The 19,258-nt window shown below is 37.6% G+C and overlaps 1 protein-coding gene across 1 annotated transcript in view; it reads right to left on the bottom strand.

Moving 5' to 3' along the window:
* NEB (nebulin) overlaps positions 1–19,258 on the bottom strand; it is a 211,725-nt gene that overhangs the window by 113,000 nt on the left and 79,467 nt on the right. The window contains exons 59-65 of the mRNA XM_047083946.1: positions 18,517–18,828; positions 18,027–18,230; positions 17,231–17,335; positions 7,596–7,703; positions 6,087–6,398; positions 4,972–5,175; positions 4,157–4,261 (exon numbers count right to left, since the gene is read on the bottom strand). Of these exons, the coding sequence (XP_046939902.1) occupies positions 4,157–4,261; positions 4,972–5,175; positions 6,087–6,398; positions 7,596–7,703; positions 17,231–17,335; positions 18,027–18,230; positions 18,517–18,828 (1,350 nt within the window). The remainder of the gene's footprint in view (positions 1–4,156; positions 4,262–4,971; positions 5,176–6,086; positions 6,399–7,595; positions 7,704–17,230; positions 17,336–18,026; positions 18,231–18,516; positions 18,829–19,258) is intronic.

The following is a 19,258-nucleotide window of genomic DNA, read 5'->3' as shown; positions in this document are numbered from 1 at the left end:
TTTAACGCTGCAAGTTCTCTTTACACAAATCCTTACAGATTTTAGACGTGAAATCAATAGCTTTCAAATGTGTTGGATTGTTCAGCCCTTGCTCTTCTCATCAAACAGCCAAGAAGTGTTGATTTAACTCCAAATTTGAGTTAGGGACAATTTTACTAGCAAAGAATATGATTACATAACAATACACAACACTACCTTAAATATGTATGTGTCTACAACCAAATAGTGCTGAACTAAGGATAATCTGTTCCTGAATGGCTTTGTTAATATTGATTTGCTCCATAATTAATTTTTTATTTAAAAATTTTAATTATAAATTGTTAATTTATTAGTTAAAAACACAAAACTAATTAAAATATATTTGATAATTTATTCTGTAAATTGGAAAAACACCCACTATTCAGTTTCTACGATAGGATAGATACACATAGAAGGTGGAATGCAGGTGCTGTGGGAACACAGTTTGAGAACCAGTACATTAAACAAATCATCTATACTAGAAGTCTTCATTCAGCATTTTTTGCTTGTGAGCCACCCACAAGAATTTGACCAAATCCTATATACTGTTAAGATAAATTTAAAATAATTGCTAATATTGTTTTTTAATTAATCAATAATAAAGTATGCATTGTGATAATTTTTAAACATAAAAAGTAAAAATTTATTGGATCTCTTAATGTTACTTTTGTGATTTATAGGAAATCACAGTACCTTGATTGAAAACCTTAAAAACGGTTTTGGTGGATATTAATGAATTAAATTGTTTGGCAGATTTTTTGTTTTTTTTAAATACACTCAGGCATGTACCACATTAACTGCTGGAACAGGTATGCTTTCTTTTTTTCCTCTTTTTAGAAATAAAATCTTTAGAAAATCTTATCTGGTCAAATATTTTAATGTATGTTTTAATATTTAAAAATGTATATTTTCCTTATTTTGAAAAACTTCAAACCTACAGAAAAGTTTTAAGAATAGTACAATGGGGGCGCCTGGGTGGCTCAGTCGGTTAAGTGTCCGACTTCGGCTCAGGTCACGATCTCGCGGTCCGTGAGTTAGAGCCCCACGTAGGGCTCTGGGCTGATGGCTCAGAGCCTGGAGCCTGCTTCCGATTCTGTGTCTCCCTCTCTCTCTCTGCCCCGCCCCCGTTCATGCTCTGTCTCTCTCTGTCTCAAAAATAAATAAAACGTTTAAAAAAATAAAAAAAAAAAAAAGGATAGTACAATGAACACCCAGCTACCCAATTATTAGCACTTTTGCCATATTTATTTTCTCTTTCTCTTTTATGTGTGTATGTTTGGCATGTATATTTGTTTTTTTAAATCTTATTTTCAATTACAAGAACCAATTAAGAGTAAATTGTAGACATCATGGCTTTCACTTTTAAATATTTAAAGCATATATTGCCTAAGAAAAAGGTCACTTTTACACAACCACAATATATTTATTAAATTTGGGAAATTTGATATTGACACAATACTCTTATCTAATAGACAGTGAATATTCAAATTCCACCAACTGTCCCAGTAGTGTGTCCTTTATAGCAATATTGTTTGTCTACCTAGAATCCAACTCAGGAGCACGAGTGGCATTTGACTGTTCTCGCAGATTTTTAGGCCTTTAATCTGTGCTTTTTGTTTGAAAGTTAAAGAAGAGTGGCTAAGAAAGAGGAAGTGGACACCACTGAGGGCAGGGCCCCTCAGGCAGGTAATTAGAAGAGTAGGGAAGGGAAGCCCTCCCTGTTAAAGTGATTTGTTTATAACACGGCAAGCCAGAGTACCCAATGGAAAGACTTTGTGTTACCTCAAGGACACCTGAAGTTGGAAGGTAGCTCATCTTTATACCCCAAAACAGAGACATAGTTCTTAAAGTGGTCTATGATGGACTAATTTAATCTTTAATTTCAGTTTCCTCCCTTTCCTCTTTTAAGAGAGTTACTGCTTCAGAGCAAGTAGATGCAGAACCTGTAGATAGTTCTGGAAAAGGATTTAGAAATTGCTTATGGTTTTAAGGGCAAAACAACAATGACCTACAATTCTTTAGGGCTTTATCTTTCTTCCTACTCTATAGTGTTCAGTATTTTGTCACTGTTGAGGCTGCATGAAGACAAAATTTTAAATGTAAGGAAAAATTTTAAACATGTGGCAGAAATAGTGAAAACGAATTGCTTCATCATTACCCCCCATTCTCATGTTAGATTGAATTAAAAATATTGGAATAATGTCTGAATTTTAAATATGATGCAGAGATATTTAATTTTTAAATGACTTGGGTCTTAGAAGGAACTTATTACATGTTTTTAATGTAGATTATCAATACATGACAAATTACATTCTTCCCAAGATTTTACAAGGAAAAGCTGAAACAAAAATAAGAATAAACTGGATACATTTAAGCTAAAATCCCAAGGGCATTTGATCTTCTTAAAAAATTCTAAAATGTTTATTTCATAACTGGAGAGTCAAATAGTTTGCCTATTATATTTTTCCTTTGAGGACTCTGTCCTTCTGCAGAAGTGGAAAAAATGTGTTTAAATCATCTCATGTCTTTAGGCCAAACAAATTGACTTATTTCATTCTTTCAACATTTGAAAAAGATGCAGGGCTTCAAAGAAGATAACGCTTTTGGTTACCATCAAGACTATGTTTTAAAGCTTGTTTGGTAAGTAATTTACCCAAGAGAACTAGAACAGGTAAATGAGAATTTGAGAGAAAAAAAAGATGTGGTTGCTTTGTTTTGTTTACATTTATTGAGTACGGAATGAAGGTACCAATTGGGTTGAGAAAAAATTCAAGTGAGCCATTATGAAATCTAATCTTCAGAAGACAGTCCTTAGGCAATTAACATGATCATGCCATTTTAAAGAAAATGAATCCAGCTGAAAATTGCAGAAATAAAAGCCTAATTTCCTCTCAGCAGCTAAAAAACAAAAACAAAAACAAAAACAAAAAAACACCTACCTCATCTGACCTCATTTTAACAAAAAGGCAGAGGCTTAAAAGCGTCATTACAGTTTGGGGTAGAAACTAACTTCATCTGTCTGGGGTGAGACAGACCTCTTGGGAAAAGCTCAACGAACAGAGAAGCTCTGTGGCCAAGAGAAAAATTGTTCTTTCAAAAAATGACTGAAGCCAAGACCAAGCAAATACTTATGATCAGGCTTGTCCTCGGATCTGTTTTATAATGTTAGAGGGAGGGAAATCGTACCCTCTTCATTTCACTTGTCACTTGTCACGGTTAAATGAAGCATGACTCTTCTTTAGGGCTGATTATAAATAAAAGTAGTCAATACAGATAAAAGAATGAAGATGGTCAAGTCTTGAAAATGGGTGCTTAATTTTCCAGTATTCTCAAACTGAAGAAAAGTCTCCCCCCGCCCTTTTTTTTTTTTTAAACGAAGACACACAAACGTGTGAGAAAACAATCTCTTCTTGAATAAACCAGTAATTGTTGATTTTGGCAAGTACAACTGGGCAAGAAGCTGTCCCTGCAGCAGTATTTCTGGACTGCAAAGATATGTGATGACACGTTTAGTGAGGCTGGAGACAACACATAAAAAAATATATTTTATTGTCTTCAGGCAATTTTGAAATGGATGGACTTGAGGATTCTCATTTCAGTTCTTGTAAATAAAGCTCAAGTTATTTTGAGTATATTAAATAAATCTAATTTGCATGGTAACAGGAAGAAGTTAAAGTTTACTAAGCAACTATTTGTGCCAGGCCCTACGTTGGGCATATTATATATACTACCTTATTCAGCCACCACGAAAATTCTTCAAGATAGGTATTTTTATCCCATTTTCACAGGTGAGGTAACTGAAGAAAAACTCACAGAATACTGAAGTGTTAATCTGATACATAGCAATCATTATTTTTTAATTAAAATTATAATGAATTTCAATCATTAATAGTTGACTTTGATAGTTTTCTTTCTCCTCCTGAGATGCAGATATTTTTGTATTTATCTATTTCTGTACCATTTTATGTATCTACTTTTTGAAAAATGGCACATATATTCAGGGTAAGGTGACGGGCATAAAAAATCAAAACTAAGCCAACTGGTGCACATGAGAATTAAATCCATAATTCTAACGTTTTTACTACATCAACAAAAAATCAATGTGGTCAAACCAAGAAAACAAAACAAATGGTCTTACCTCACTGTAATTTATTTTATTTTGTCTTGCCAACATAATTTCAGGTGTATCAGGCATGATGTGAATTTGGGTCTTGTCTTTGTCCCAGGCTTCTGTGTATAAGCGCTGTGAATGATCAACAGGTTAATGAATGATAAAAACAATGTAAATAAGAGTTTCTAATTTAGAGTTCATGACAAAGTTGGAAGCCAGGCTCCTCCCTATCTATGCTGTGTACTTTATACCAACACTCCAAATCTCTTTGCTATTACAAGATATTTATTGCCACTAAATGGAAACATAGACTAAGATATGAAAAGAAAACCTGTGTGTGTGTTTTGTTACACTATCACCTCCAATTATAAACAAGTATTTTCCAAGCATACATACCATATGCACTGTGGTTACATTAAATCCTTCCCATGGTTTTGTTTGTTGTTTGTCTGTTAATGGCAAATGTAACTGGATATGCCATTTCCAGATTTCTTTTTGATGAATGTTATGGAGATTCGCATTGACTTGCTAGTTTTGTACTCACTTAGATAAATACCCAATGGGAAAGAAACCTTATATCAAACCATGTATTACTCTCATTGACTTCAAACAAACTGAACACCAAACACCTGTCCTATTCTTAGCTCTGGCTCTTTCACAAGAGATGTCAAAGCAGAAATTCCCACATACATTTTTGGAATCCTAACGTAACTGAATAGAAAATGCAACCAAACCACCAAAGACAATATGGCAATTGTAAAACAATTAAAAGACTAAATTAACCATAGATATTCTCAAGGGCATATGGTTCTACTTTAGTTTCCCCCAAACTGGGGACTCACCTTGTTCATATTGATGGCATTGTTCTTGGCCAGCACCTGTTCCAAGGAATCAGGCACACTGGTAAATTTCAGCGTGTCTGGAGGCTGGCGGTAGATGTTGTCACTCAGTATCTCTGCAGCTCTCTTGCACTTGACCACATCCACAGACCCAATAGGGACCCAGCCAATACCTCTCAGCCACTGGAGATCTGATTTGTAAATGTTCTGGTGAGATCAAACACAAAAGCAAGTCTTAGTTAAGCTGTAATGACACCTGATTTTAAAAATGAAAGAAAAAGACTGAAAAATTTGGGGTGCCTGGATGGCTCAGTCAGAGAAGCACATGACTCTTGATTTCAGGGTCATGAGTTTGAGCCCCATGTTGGGTATAAAGATTACTTAAAAATTAAAAAAAAAAATTCTTAAAAAAGACTGAAAAACTTTAATAGCTAAACATCATGTCTATGTCTTTTTCAAACATGAAGCCCAGGGGCACCTGGATGGTTTAGTTGGTTAAGCAACTGACTTTTTTTTTTTTTTTTTAATTTTTTTTTTCAACGTTTATTTATTTTTGGGACAGAGAGAGACAGAGCATGAACGGGGGAGGGGCAGAGAGAGAGGGAGACACAGAATCGGAAACAGGCTCCAGGCTCTGAGCCATCAGCCCAGAGCCCAACGCGGGGCTCGAACTCACGGACCGTGAGATCGTGACCTGGCTGAAGTCGGACGCTTAACCGACTGCGCCACCCAGGCGCCCCAAGCAACTGACTCTTGATTTCGGTTCAGGTAATGATCTCACTGTTTGTAAGTTTGAGCCCGGCATCAGGCTCTGCACTGACAACACAAAGCCTGCTTGGGATTTTCTCTCTCTCTCTCTCTCTGTCCCTCCCCTGCTCTCTCTCTCAAAATAAATAAATAAACATTAAAAATATAAAATATGAAGCCAAATTAGATACACTTTCATGGGATCGTGTTCTCTCTAAAAGAAAAGCAAAGCACAGTGAATGAGAGGTGGAGACAAAAAATGTTATTACTTCTGAGGGCTCTAACTAATCCTAGACCATTATCTATGTATCACTGTGTATTACCATCGTAAGCATGGTCACTGGTGGTATACAACGGGTCTTAGTACTCACATCACTCTGGAGGTCATAGGCCCGCCGAGCATGGATGACGTCGTTCTGGTCAGGCAGGCACGTCCACTCGTGCAGGTAGTTCTTATAGTCCACATCACTGACTAAGGTCTGGCACTTCTTGGCCAGGACCACCCCCAACATGTCCACTGGGCTGCTGAACTTGGTCTTCCACTTCTCAAAGTCCTTCTTGTATTCCCTGTCACTCTGGATCTTGGCCACATGCATGGACCACATCATCTTGGGGTCATCTTTGATGTCTCGGGCTCCGATGTGGTGGCCTAGTTGCTTGCGATAACCATCTTTGTATTTGTACTGAAAAGTAGTCATTTAAAAGGCAAACATGTTAGAAAGGGCTAAAATCTTTGTGATTTAAAACATCATTATTTTAAATTTGGAACCATCTGAATACCAACTTGTTTCCTTATCCTAAACTCTGACTTGACTTCACAATACTCTAATGGGAAGACAGGGCCAACTACATACTTCTAAGGTTTTGCAGACATTAAGTCCCTGGGAAAAAAAAAAAAAAAGGCAGCAACACCTCCAGAAAATCAACTGGAAGCATAAACTACCTTTTCTTTATCTTGGGCCAGTGAAATCACTAACCCAGAAATTTTACATTTGATTTTGAGAAGGCTACTTCCCAGGCCACAGGTATCATATTACCTCCTCTGCCCACCCCTCCCACCTCCCAAACCTAGCTCTGTTGACTTGTCACTGCACCACCTGACTCCCTAAAATGGGCTGACTTGCATTTTCTATTCAGCATACCCTGCTCTGTTGGAGATCAAATTTGGCTGGGGTTTCTTGGGATTCTTCAAGTGAGAAAACAGATTATATAACTACAAGAAAGCATTTTAGTGGTGGTGATGGTGGTAAGTGCTGAATGGATATTTTCTCTTCATTTTAGGAAATAACATCACGCAAATCCTAATGTATATGTATAATTCTTCATCGAAGGACTCACTTCTTTCAGAGAGAGCAAGAAAAGAAATGAGGATCACCATTTTACTGTTTTTGGTTGTCTTTGTTTTTCTGTTTTCGTTTAAAAAGAGCTCAAAAGGAATCACTTAAGGTAATTTTCCAAAGAAAGAGTTGGCAAAGATCCAGAGCAAGATTAAGGAAAGGTACATTTTCCTAGACCTGGCTGAACCAGGTCTTTTTCTGATATTGAGCCAACACATATAACCAAATTATTATTTTTTTCTCTTCTGGCATTTTCTTATTTCTATAAGAAATATCTATAATTGTAGATATGAATAACTATAGATTCAAATTCAATTTTATATTAAAGTTTAGGACACCACCTCCACCTATGGGACCTGAATATTAAAGTTTTTGGAGTTAAAAATATAAAAGAGCTTTTTCCAGTGAAAAACATTTTTTTTTTCATTTAAAGCACAATATGTGTGCTTTAACTGGCACATAGATTCATCTCCCTGCTGTACTAATGATCATTTGGTCCCAATCCTATCCAGCCATGTACATACATGGAGTGTGGCTACTCACATCACTGACGATGTCCCTGGAGGCCTTGGCCGCCACGATCGGGATGGCATCACTTCGCAGGTCGTAGCCTTTCTTCTTTGCTTCTTCATTGGCGAGTTTATACAGAGTCTATAGAAAGAAAGTCAGAGTGAAAGTAAAAGGTTTGACAGCAACAATTTAGAGATTAAGTGACATTCCAAGTAATTTTAAAAAGGAGAGGGTCTGTAAACAACTAAATTTCCAGCAATTTTGAAAGTAAATAAATTATATCTTACTGAAAAAACCCCATACACATAGCTTTAGAAATCAATGAGATCAATGGATATTTACATCGATTGATATTTTAATCCATCATATATGTTAAAAATTAATATATAGCATGTAGTTTGTTATATTATACATATCAACATATATTCATGTAATCTAGTAGTCTAGATCAATTTACAGACCTTATCTATATATACAGACCAATTTCACTTATTTCTAAGTGAAAAAGTAATTGCAGAACAATGTTTAATATTGTTAGTTTACATATAAAATATATATACTTACATACTTTTATTCATTTCTTTATTGCTTAAAACATTTTCCACAATCATGTAATACTTTATAATGTTTAAAAAATAAAGGTGGAAAAAACTGAAGTACAATTTAAAACAGCTAACTGGACTATAATCATGACTTTAAGATTCTAAATTTTGTCTATATCATATTAGTAAAACATGTGCCTAAAGTAAATTGCATTTTACTTTAAAAAACCCCAGTGCTGTTAATAGAGAACACTTCTTTCCCACACCTGAAGCTTTCTTTCTACAGAAGAAGCTCAATTATTTTTCTCTGACCTTTCTCCTTTCTCTGCCCCTTTACTCTCTGCCTGTGAATCACGGACTTATCGATTTATTTAACTAGCAGGGATGGGACGACTAGACACTTCCCACTCAGCTCAGACCCGCTCCCTCTGGGACTAAGCCCAGCTCCTTCTGTCTCTCTGGGCTCTAAGTCCTAAGACCTTACCCCTGAGGGGAGTGTAGCTAATTGCCCTTCTCTAGTGTGGCCTCTGACCAAATGGGAACCTAATTCTGAGGTTCAGTTAGGCTCATTTAGTTCTCATCCAAATGTATCCTTGAACTTAACTTTGGTTGTAAAAAATGTGAGATTTCAACTTCTATTCATACTCCTTTGTTTTACCTCTCAGTTGTATTGAGGATCCAGGTAGGTAAAAGTTACATATTATCAGAGGTCCCCTTGGGCAGATTGCCAGATTTAGCAAATAAAAAGATAGCAAGCCCAGTTGGACTTGTATTTTAGGTAAATGACAAATAGTGTTTCAGTGGAAATATTGGGTCACTAGTTTATCTGGCTATCCTACCCCCTTGGAGATGCAGAAAATACTACTCAGTCCCCTTGGCCCACACCAGCAATGGCTATAAACTAAAAATGCAACTTCAGTTTGCCCACGGAATCCTATAGCAGATAATATTCAACCTAGAAATAAAAGGCTAGATGGGCTGAGTGTTCACGTCACAGAGCCACAGGCACCATGATTGCTGTGGCACAGCAGCAACCTCCATAGAAGCAAGTACAGGAAAGCCAACAGTGGCAACAATAAAACATGTGGGGCCGCACCACAGAAGTTTGCCCTAACCTGGCTGTAGTTGAGCTGGTTCTGCCGTGCCAACGTGATCTCCGGGGTATCAGGCATTATATGAACTTGACTCTTGTCTTTGTCCCAGGCCTCTGTGTATAAACGCTGCCAAAGAAGATGTTGATAGAATACTATTTGAAATGGGAATTATAAAAAGTTAAGCATGATTATTATTAATCTAATTAGGAAAAACAAACCGAACTTGGATACAAGGTATTAAATTGGAGGTTTGAGTCTTAACACTAGTGACCAAAGTTAAAATTGGGAATAACAGAAATTAGAGGATTTCGAGTATATAATTTAGGAGATAAATATGACCCTGCACACACTTCAATGGATAATTTTAACTGCACTAGTCGTTAGAGTATGATAGCATCTTTTGGCATCTTAGAGAAGCTTGAGGTAGCTGGGGCTCACCTTGTTCATATTGATGGCATTGTTCTTGGCCAGCACCTGTTCCAGGGAATCAGGCACACTGGTAAATTTCAGCGTGTCTGGAGGCTGGCGGTAAATGTTGTCACTCAGGATCTCCGCAGCTCTCTTGCACTTGACCACATCCACAGACCCAATGGGGACCCAGCCAATGCCTCTCAGCCACTGGAGATCTGATTTGTAAATGTTCTGTAAAGACGAAAATGGAAGAAACTCTTCAGCAAGACTTAAAAGATTTATGGTAAAAATGCCAATGCAATCAGTAATAACGTACAATACTGGTAGTTGTCTTTTCGTGGAAAATAAGCTCATTGTGTTAGACAGACTAAAGGAGGCACTATGTTCAAAAATGACCCAGAAACATCTCCTAGCCATAACAAAAAGTGATCATATATTTCTGGTGGTAAGGACAGGACTGATCCAAATTACTGTCAGTTCAGTGAATGTTATTATAATGCCCATGTGTACAGGAAAACAATGCCAACCCAGAGTGGGAGAAACCACAGATACGTCCAACAATAGCCTACCAGTAAATAAAGGTGAGGCCTAGTCAAATGAAATTCTCTGCAGCTACTAAAAGTCTTATTTTAAAGGATATTGATGACTTGTACAAAGGTACTTAATATAACATTACACGAAGGAAAACATAACACAACGTATGTGGATAAATTACATGAGCAGGAGTGGGCTTTTTCAGTGGTTGGATTATGTTGGATTTCATTGCCTTCTATGTATTTTTTCTTATATTTCAAAATATCTGTAGAGCGCTTTAGAAATAAACAACAAAAAAAGAATATGTAATAATGATGTAGAGCCCCTGATACATTGAGGCAGAAATTCATGGCTTTAACACTGTCCGAGGCTCAGGGCAATTGTTGATCATTTCATTGGTCCAAGGCCCCAGATTCTTTCCACCAAGTTCTCAGGACAAGAAGGTGGACTTCTTGGGGTGCCTGGGTGGCTCAGTTGATTAAACATCCAACTTTGACTCAGGTCATGATCTCACAGTTCGTGCGTTTGAGCCCTGCATCGGGATCTCTGCTGTCAGCATGGAGCACACTTTGGATCCCCTGTCCCCCTCTCTCTCTTCCCCTGCCCCACTCATTTTCTTTCTCTCTCTAAAAAATAAACATTAAAAATTTTTAAAAAAAGAAGATGGACTTCTTTCCAGAGTTGTCTTTCCATACCTTTGTCTCTTGATTTGTTGTTTTTAAACAAAAATCTGTGTTCTTTTTAAGTTTATTTATTTTTCGGGGGGGGGGGAGGGGCAGAGAGAGAGGGAGACAGAGAATCCCAAGCATTCTCTGAGCTCACAGCACAGAGCCCAATGTGGGGCTTGAACTCCTGAATCGTGAGATCATGACCTGAGCTTTAATCAAGAGCTAGTATCTTAACTGACTGAGCCACCCAAGCATCCCTCTCTCAATTTATTTTACATCATTTCTCTGCTAAGGATTTTTGTTAACCCATTAAGTATTAACTACTTCACAGCAAAGGAATTGGACCTTTGCCCAGCTCATTTGAAGGATTTTACCCATAACAGCAACTAAGAAAATACAGACTGATATTTTGCAGTCTACACAAAAAGCCTATTGGAATTGGCCTAATGGATTACTATGTGGATTGCCCCCTAAATAACAACAGCAAGAATGAAAGCAATAACATTGTATACCTCTGGAGTGCTTTTTAACTTTCCAATGACTGTTAACTTTCAAATAACCATTAAGGCCCCATCACAGTGTGGGGGAAATTGATTTTGAAGAGGCACTCAACAAATAGACAGATGTAAGCAGTCTGTCAATGCTGTCAACTCCATGGGTGGCATTAACCATTTTAACTCATGTGCAGGCAAAGCTTTTCTTTTCAGACACAATTGCAAAACACAGGGTTCTGTATGTCAAAAACTACAGAACAGTTGTGGGCATTTTCACAGGTGGGCTGTACAGTTTTTAGTAATGGCCAATTAATTTTAAAAATTAATTTAATTAAAATAATTAAACATAGGTATAAAATAAATTAAAAATTAACTTTATTTTCCAAAATCCTCTAATGCTTAAAGAATCCCTTCAAACATTTGTAAACTATGTGCTGTAGGAAACGTGCTTTTCACACCCAGATTTGATATTAAAAGCAGCAGCACTAGCTACCATGTGACCCCTCTACAGAGAGCTGTGCTAAGAGAAGAAAATGTCAGTGAACTGATCCAATAGCTTACAAATACAGCAACTTCTTTTGTTTCATAATAATAACAATTAGCACCGTAACAGGCATTAGAATTCTACTAATTATAACCTTATCTGGTTTGCAAAGAAGCTAAAAAAATTGAGTATTTTTTTTTAATAAAAATGTGTTGTTTCTACCCCCTTAAAAGAATAAAAGAAAATGTCTCCACCTGGTGGACTCTGAACATTGCTTAATTCCAGTTTTGTTTTTAAAAGACCAAATCCAGTTTGTAAACTTCCCTTCCTTATAAAGCCTATTAAATGTACACATAATAAAGCAATAAAACTATACACTGATTCAAATCTCATTCACTGATCAATAAGTCCTAGCTTAAGTATGCCAATGGGTTGCATATAAAGGATAACTTTTATAGAGCTGAACACAGCTCTTTTATAGATGCTGTACTCACGTCACTCTGGAGGTCATAGGCCCGCCGAGCATGGATGACGTCGTTCTGGTCAGGCAGGCACGTCCACTCGTGCAGGTAGTTCTTATAGTCCACATCACTGACTAAGGTCTGGCACTTCTTGGCCAGGACCACCCCCAACATGTCCACTGGGCTGCTGAACTTGGTCTTCCACTTCTCAAAGTCCTTCTTATATTCCCTGTCACTCTGCATCTTGGCCACATGCATGGACCACATCATCTTGGGGTCATCTTTGATGTCTCGGGCTCCAATGTGGTGGCCTAGTTGCTTGCGATAACCATCTTTGTATTTGTACTGAGACAAAAACACACAAATGAGGTTTTTATCATAAGCCCTTGAAGGTCAAAAGTCTGTACAAAATCACCTTGCTTACGTCAAAATTATAAGTTGACTTTTTCTAATAAGCACTAACTCAAGCTGCTATCCTGACCTTTATGCTTGAAGCTTATAGAGCTAAGAAAATAGATGGAATCTGTATAATTGCAGTGCATATTCGAAATCATCTATGGCTTGGTAATAAGGAATAATTCTTGAGGCAGGTAGTGCTCATAGGGGGAAAGGCCATTTGAATAAGGGAACTTGGAGAAATGAATTTTAGGCACTAAAAGTATGTCAGGAAAGAGTAGCACTTGGTAACATGGTGTGCATAATAAGTCATAGAATGGGTACCTGGTTCCTAGAAGGATGAAGTACTCTATGTCAAGGACCTAGTTTAGTATTAGTATACTAGTTACTTACTATACTATCATAAAGTAATAGTATACCATTAGTGTACTAATATAATACTAGTATTATTATACTAGTAAAGCTGATATAGCAGTCCAACTGGTTAGAGCATGCTCCAGAAAATGCATGGGTTCTACCACCACATGGGCCAAGAATGTTTTTACTATTCCAAGTCCAATGATGTTGTCCTGGGATCTGAGCCAGTTATTCAAAACACATGCCTCTAGTCTCAAAGATAACTAAGTAAGAAAGTATAGATGGGTCAGCAGGAGGCGATATGGTACAACAGGAAGTAATGAGGTTGTCTGGAGTTTCAACTCCACCACCTACAAGGAGTTTGATTTTAGACAAGTGGCTTAAGCAACCCACAAAACAGGGATAATGACAATACTTACATCACAGGATAGTTATGAAGTGTAAGTAAGATAATGCATGTCAAGCTCTTTGCATAGAATTCTCAACACTTCCTAGTTATTCCTGTTATTATGGTTGACATAAATCCATTTGTGGGGGCAGTCCAACATACATACGCTAAAGGGAGTCACTAACACAACATCATGGGCAGCGAATTATCATATTCCAAAATAGTGGGCCTTGATATTTAGAGCAGTGGTCTGTTCCTCAAGAATCTTCTGAGGCACCATGAAAGGTTGATGGTTTTATTCAACCTGTGCTAGACAGCCAGGAGCTGTTATTAAGGGTGCAAGCTTGGGCTAGTAATCACCTCTGGTATAGATCAACTGCCTTCTTTTTCAATCTTAGAAGGGTGAATTATAAAGTCAAGTGTCATATGAATTTTGTGAATATTATATATTAAAATGTTATACAAAGACAGGACCTGATTCTCACTGGGAGTACTTAAGTTTATGAGTTATACTTTCTATAAGCACGGCGTTAATTTTTAGATCTCCAAGCTTGCAGCTGTACTCTAATAATTTCCATGAATGGATCTTTCTCTGATTTTGGTGGGCCAGTTTTCATTGAACATACTGTATCCTAAAAATTATAAACTGCTTTTTGAACATCGAATTTTTCACTTCCTTCAAAACTAGGTTTTTGAAAAAGCCCATATAAATACATTAGGACATATTTCCAAAGGGTGAGGAAAGTTCTTTTTGAAGATTTAGTTCAGTATAAGTGTCACTTCAGACTGATTATATACTTGGGGCAACACTGAAACTCACATCACTGGCGATGTCCCTGGAGGCCTTGGCCGCCACAATTGGGATGGCATCACTTCGCAGGTCATAGCCTTTCTTCTTTGCTTCTTCATGGGCGAGTTTATACAGACTCTAAATTTGGGCAAAAAAATATATAATTATACATCAGTTAGATGTTGACTTTCATATCCAAAAACTGACAAGGGCCTAAAATAATTCACTAAGTTCTACACAGCTAGGTGCCTATAATAATCTTATTCTGAGAGGTCTAAGCCTTTGCACTGTTTGCTAAAGACTTAAAAATGATACGTATATAGAACACTGCAGCTTTGTTTTGTATTTTAAAACTTATCTTGAGTTAACGAAACATAAATATTACCCACTGTTTCAAAATTTTTTGTTACAACCATGAATCAGGTTTTTTTTTTTAAGTTTATTTATTTTGAGAGAGATAGAGACAGCATGAGTCAGTGAGGGGCAGAGAGAGAGGGAGAAGAGAATCTCATGCAGGCTCTGCAGTCAGCATGGAGCCCGATGTGGGGCTTGAAGTTATGAAACCATGAAATCATGACCTGAGCTGAAGCCAAGAGTCTGACGCTTAACCGACTGAGCCACCCAGGTACCCCCTCAGGAATCAGTTTTGAAGAGATCTAAAAAATTAAGCTGAAACTCATGGGCTTAAGGTGGCAAAATGTGGATAAGAGGCAAAGACTTGATCATGGAAATTAATTCACTCTACACCTATTCTGCCCCAACTGTGTGCTGTGAATGTGCTGGGTGCTTGGGAATCAAAGATGAGTATGAGGCCTCTCCCATCATCAGGGTTGCAGGGGGAAGTTATGGAAAGACTGATAACCCACAGAGGAGGCTACCAATAGAGGTGATTTAACCATATTATTAGCAAAGAGCTCCAGGAAGGAGTAATTAATCCTAAATTAAGAATCAGGAAAGTTCCTGCAGTGGGATTGATCTTTGCATTGGACCTTGAGTGATGAGTATGATTTCAGTAGACTGGAATGGGAGTCAGGGGCAGAGGGAGTTGCATGAATCAAAGCACAAGGAAGTGATGGTGCAGGGGTGTCAAAGGAAGGGGGGGGGAGCAGTGCCAGGGACAAGTACAAGAGAGGACTGAAAAGAATCTGGAGTTGGACTGAAGGCTTGGTGCTAAAATAAGTTTGTGCTTAATTACATAGGAAATAGGAAACCATCAATAAACTTTGAGGGAGAGTGACATAATCAAATCTGCGTTTTGTCTTCCTATCCTCAATGAGATGAAAATTACAAAAGAATCGAACTAAGCCGAGAGAGAAAAGCCCAAGAAAGCAGATCAGGCAGGTTAGGCATTCAGTTCAGGGCGTTCTCCTTAGGTAACTCTTCTAACCAACAGCAACACTACAGCATCTCTGAACTTTTGCAGCAAAGACAGAGTCCAGAATTCCAGAAATGCTGAGTGGCTAGTTACAGAGGCTCTTTGTCTCCTGAGATTCTGACACATGCAATACATGCTTTCCTGTAACAATACAGGACTTATAGGTTTTGCTAAAAAATTCACTCCTTTTTGCTTTGCAAGTAGGACTGCATGTTTTTCGTTTCTGGTGACAATTGAGAGTTAGTTACGTAAGTGCTAAAATTATAGTTTGCACTCCCCAAAATAAAATGAATTAAGAGGGTGGCTCATCTAGCTAAATCCTCTAACTGATGTCATGCAGAAGAGTAATATATTGTTGACTTATGTTTTCAAATAAACAATATTTTCTTTGCTGGTAGCACAAAGCTGGGAGAAATAACTCATACATCAGCTGACAGAAAAATCAGATTCACAACAATCTCCACGGGCTTAAACCAATAGGCTTAATCTAAGAAGAAGAAATTGCACAGAGATAAATGTTAATCTTTGAACTGATTTTCAACTGAATTTAAGTTGCCAAATGTGTAAATTCAGGCTAGAGGAAACCTAGCTTAAGCCCATGCAAAATGTCTTAGGGTTTCAGTCGATCCCAAGTTCCATGTGCCCTGGCAGTGATATTGCTGCCAATGTGCCCTGAGGCACAGGGCGCAGAAATGGAGGCCAAACGTCCGTAAGAGGCAATATGATGTCAACTATATTCTATACTTGCAGGATTTTGTTTGGTTTGGAGGATCACATTCTAGCAGGAGTGTCATGTGAGGAATGCCCAGGAGCTGTGGATGTTTGGATGAGAAAGAGAACTTGGGGTGAGGTGGCAGGGGAGGCACCAGAGTAGCTATCCTCATCTCCGTAGAGTTGGCAGAGATTGGTTTTGCACAGCCTCAGAAGACTACAGAAGTCAGCAGAGAGAAATCTTTGACTCAGTACATTACAAGCATCTTCTAATGGAATTTTTCAGAATGAACGGGCTGATTCAGGAGATAAATTCCTTGTCACTAACAACACTTAAGCAAAGGCAGGATGACAACCTGTTGGGTGGGGACTCTTGTAGAAGAGGAGCTGACCTCTTGGGTTAAACATCTGTGGTTCTGACATGAAGGTACATGGCCCCATGCTCACAGAGGGTGGAAAGGAAATGGACTCGCTGATATATACCCTGGCAGATCCCCCGTTTCTGTTTCTTTCTCTATTATTTGATAATACTGTAATTTTAGTTCCTGACTTAATTTTAAACATTAAAAATCTTAAATTTTGACTTTAAACCACAATTTGGAAAAAGGAAATCATATATGGAAGATAGATATAGCACAGTGATACAGCATTAGGAGGAGATAAATGTACAATCTATTGCTAATTTCCCAATTTAAACAAATTAATAAAAGAAAAAGTTTTGATTTTTCTTATGGTTACTGCTTAAATCATTAGTTCTTATTATTGTCACTTTGTAAGGGATCATTTGCATTACTTGAAGTTTGATGTTTAGGATGAGGATTCAAAAATGCAGGAGTTGCTATTCACACCAAGCAAGAAAAAAGATTCTTTATACAATTGTTATTTAGTATTACATCACCTTGGACAGATTAACTGAAATCAGAAATCGCATGCAAACTTCATAGAATTAGTATCTGCTCCTACCTCACTGTAGTTGATTTTGTTCATCCTTGCCAACATAATTTCTGGTGTGTCTGGCATGATGTGGATCTGGGTCTTGTCTTTGTCCCAGGCTTCCGTGTATAAGCGCTATCAAAGAAAATATGTAATGTCATCAGGAAAAAAATTCAGTGTGTAGTTAATAAGAATTTCAGGGGCACAAGAACATTATAAACAAAAATAACAAAAGGTTATACATTTTATACACGTTATGTATGGTAGATACATCTTCAAGTAATCAGTTCATAGAACAGATGTTTGAGTGCCTTATGATAATCTGAAATGTATGTTAACAAAAGGAAATTGAGAATATCTTTTATGCAAAGATGATCTTCCATAAAAATGTCTTTTTCTCAAAACCATAAAGAATTACTGAAGTAAATACTAAATATAAATGACACATATATCAGATAAATAGATACAGATGGATAGTCTTTTGTTGATAAATGCTTTCTTTCTTTTCTTTTTTTTAATTTTTTTCAAATTTTTTTTTTAACGTTTATTTTTGAGACAGAGAGAGACAGAGCATGAACGGGGGAGGGTCAGAGAGAGAGGGAGACACAGAATCTGAAACAGGCTCCAGGCTCTGAGCTGTCAGCACAGAGCCCGACGCGGGGCTCGAACTCACAGACCGTGAGATCATGACCTGAGCCGAAGTCGGACGCTTAACCGACCAAGCCATCCAGGCGCCCCATCTTTCTTTCTTTTCTTGATTATATTTCTTTTTCTTTGATTTTGCTGTCAGGAGTCCTGCCTTGGTTCTCTGAATTTGAAGCCTCACCTTGTTCATGGTAATGGCATTATTCTTGGCTAACACTTGTTCCAAAGAATCAGTCACACTGGTAAATTTGAATCTGTCTGGAGGCTGGCGATAGACTTTATCACTCAAAATTTCAGATGCCCTTTTGCATTTTTCCACATCCAAAGAGCCAATAGGAACCCAGCCAATGCCTCTCAGCCATTGGAGATCCGACTTGTACATATTCTGTTGACACAAAATAGTAAAATTTTATCTTTGCATTGGGAAAATATTTTCATCTAAATGATATGAAATAAAGAATACTCTTGAAAATTCAGTTTAATGGACAGGCAGCATATCAGACAATACTCCTTTTTGGTCTGGAAGGTTAAATAATTAATACTCACAAGGAAAGAAGAAATGCTATTCCTGCCTTGCAGGAGCTTGGTTCCACCTATTGCTACCTTCTCCAAGGGGTGTTAATTCACTGATTTCCTACCTTTGCACATCATTATGATTCTTAGATACTAACATCACTCTGGAGGTCATAGGCCCGCCGAGCGTGGATGACATCATTCTGGTCAGGCAGGCATGTCCACTCGTGCAGGTAGTTCTTATAGTCTATGTCACTGACTAAGGTCTGGCACTTCTTGGCCAGGACCACCCCCAACATGTCCACTGGGCTGCTGAACTTGGTCTTCCACTTCTCAAAGTCCTTCTTGTACTCCCTGTCACTCTGGATCTTGGCCACATGCATGGACCACATCATCTTGGGGTCATCATGTATTGCTCGGGCACCAATGTGATGGCCAAGCTGCTTACGATAGCCTTCTTTGTACTTGAACTAGAAGAAGAAATACAGACAGTCAACTATTTTAGCTTTTAGTAAAAAGCAATTACTAGGCCCCAATTTTCCTGTTCATTAAAAATATAATGATTTCCTCTTGAACATATACATACATGCACTTTGTAAACCGTTTAGAAAATAAAGAATACATATATGTACACAAAAAAAGAAAACAAAGACATTATTCTACCATTCAGTGAAAACCATTATAAAACCGCTTTTTGTAGTGTGTGTGTGTGTGTGGGTGGGTGGGTGTATTACAGACAGTAAAATTGAATAGGAGTCATATTGTATATACCTGCTTTTTTCATTTATTGCATAAGCATTCCTCTGTGTCATTAAATATTCTCTACAAACATGAATTTTAATGGCAGCAGGTATTAAATTATGTTGGTATATGTTAATACTTTTAAACTTTCTCTGATTA

The sequence above is a fragment of the Lynx rufus genome, unplaced genomic scaffold (genome assembly GCF_022079265.1).
Source record: "Lynx rufus isolate CCGP_SWC_20201006 ecotype Redwood Valley unplaced genomic scaffold, mLynRuf1.p SCAF_2, whole genome shotgun sequence".
Taxonomy (NCBI): Eukaryota; Metazoa; Chordata; class Mammalia; order Carnivora; family Felidae; genus Lynx; species Lynx rufus.
The sequence above is the reverse complement of the archived record's forward strand: the minus strand, read 5'-3'. Positions and strand labels throughout refer to the sequence as shown.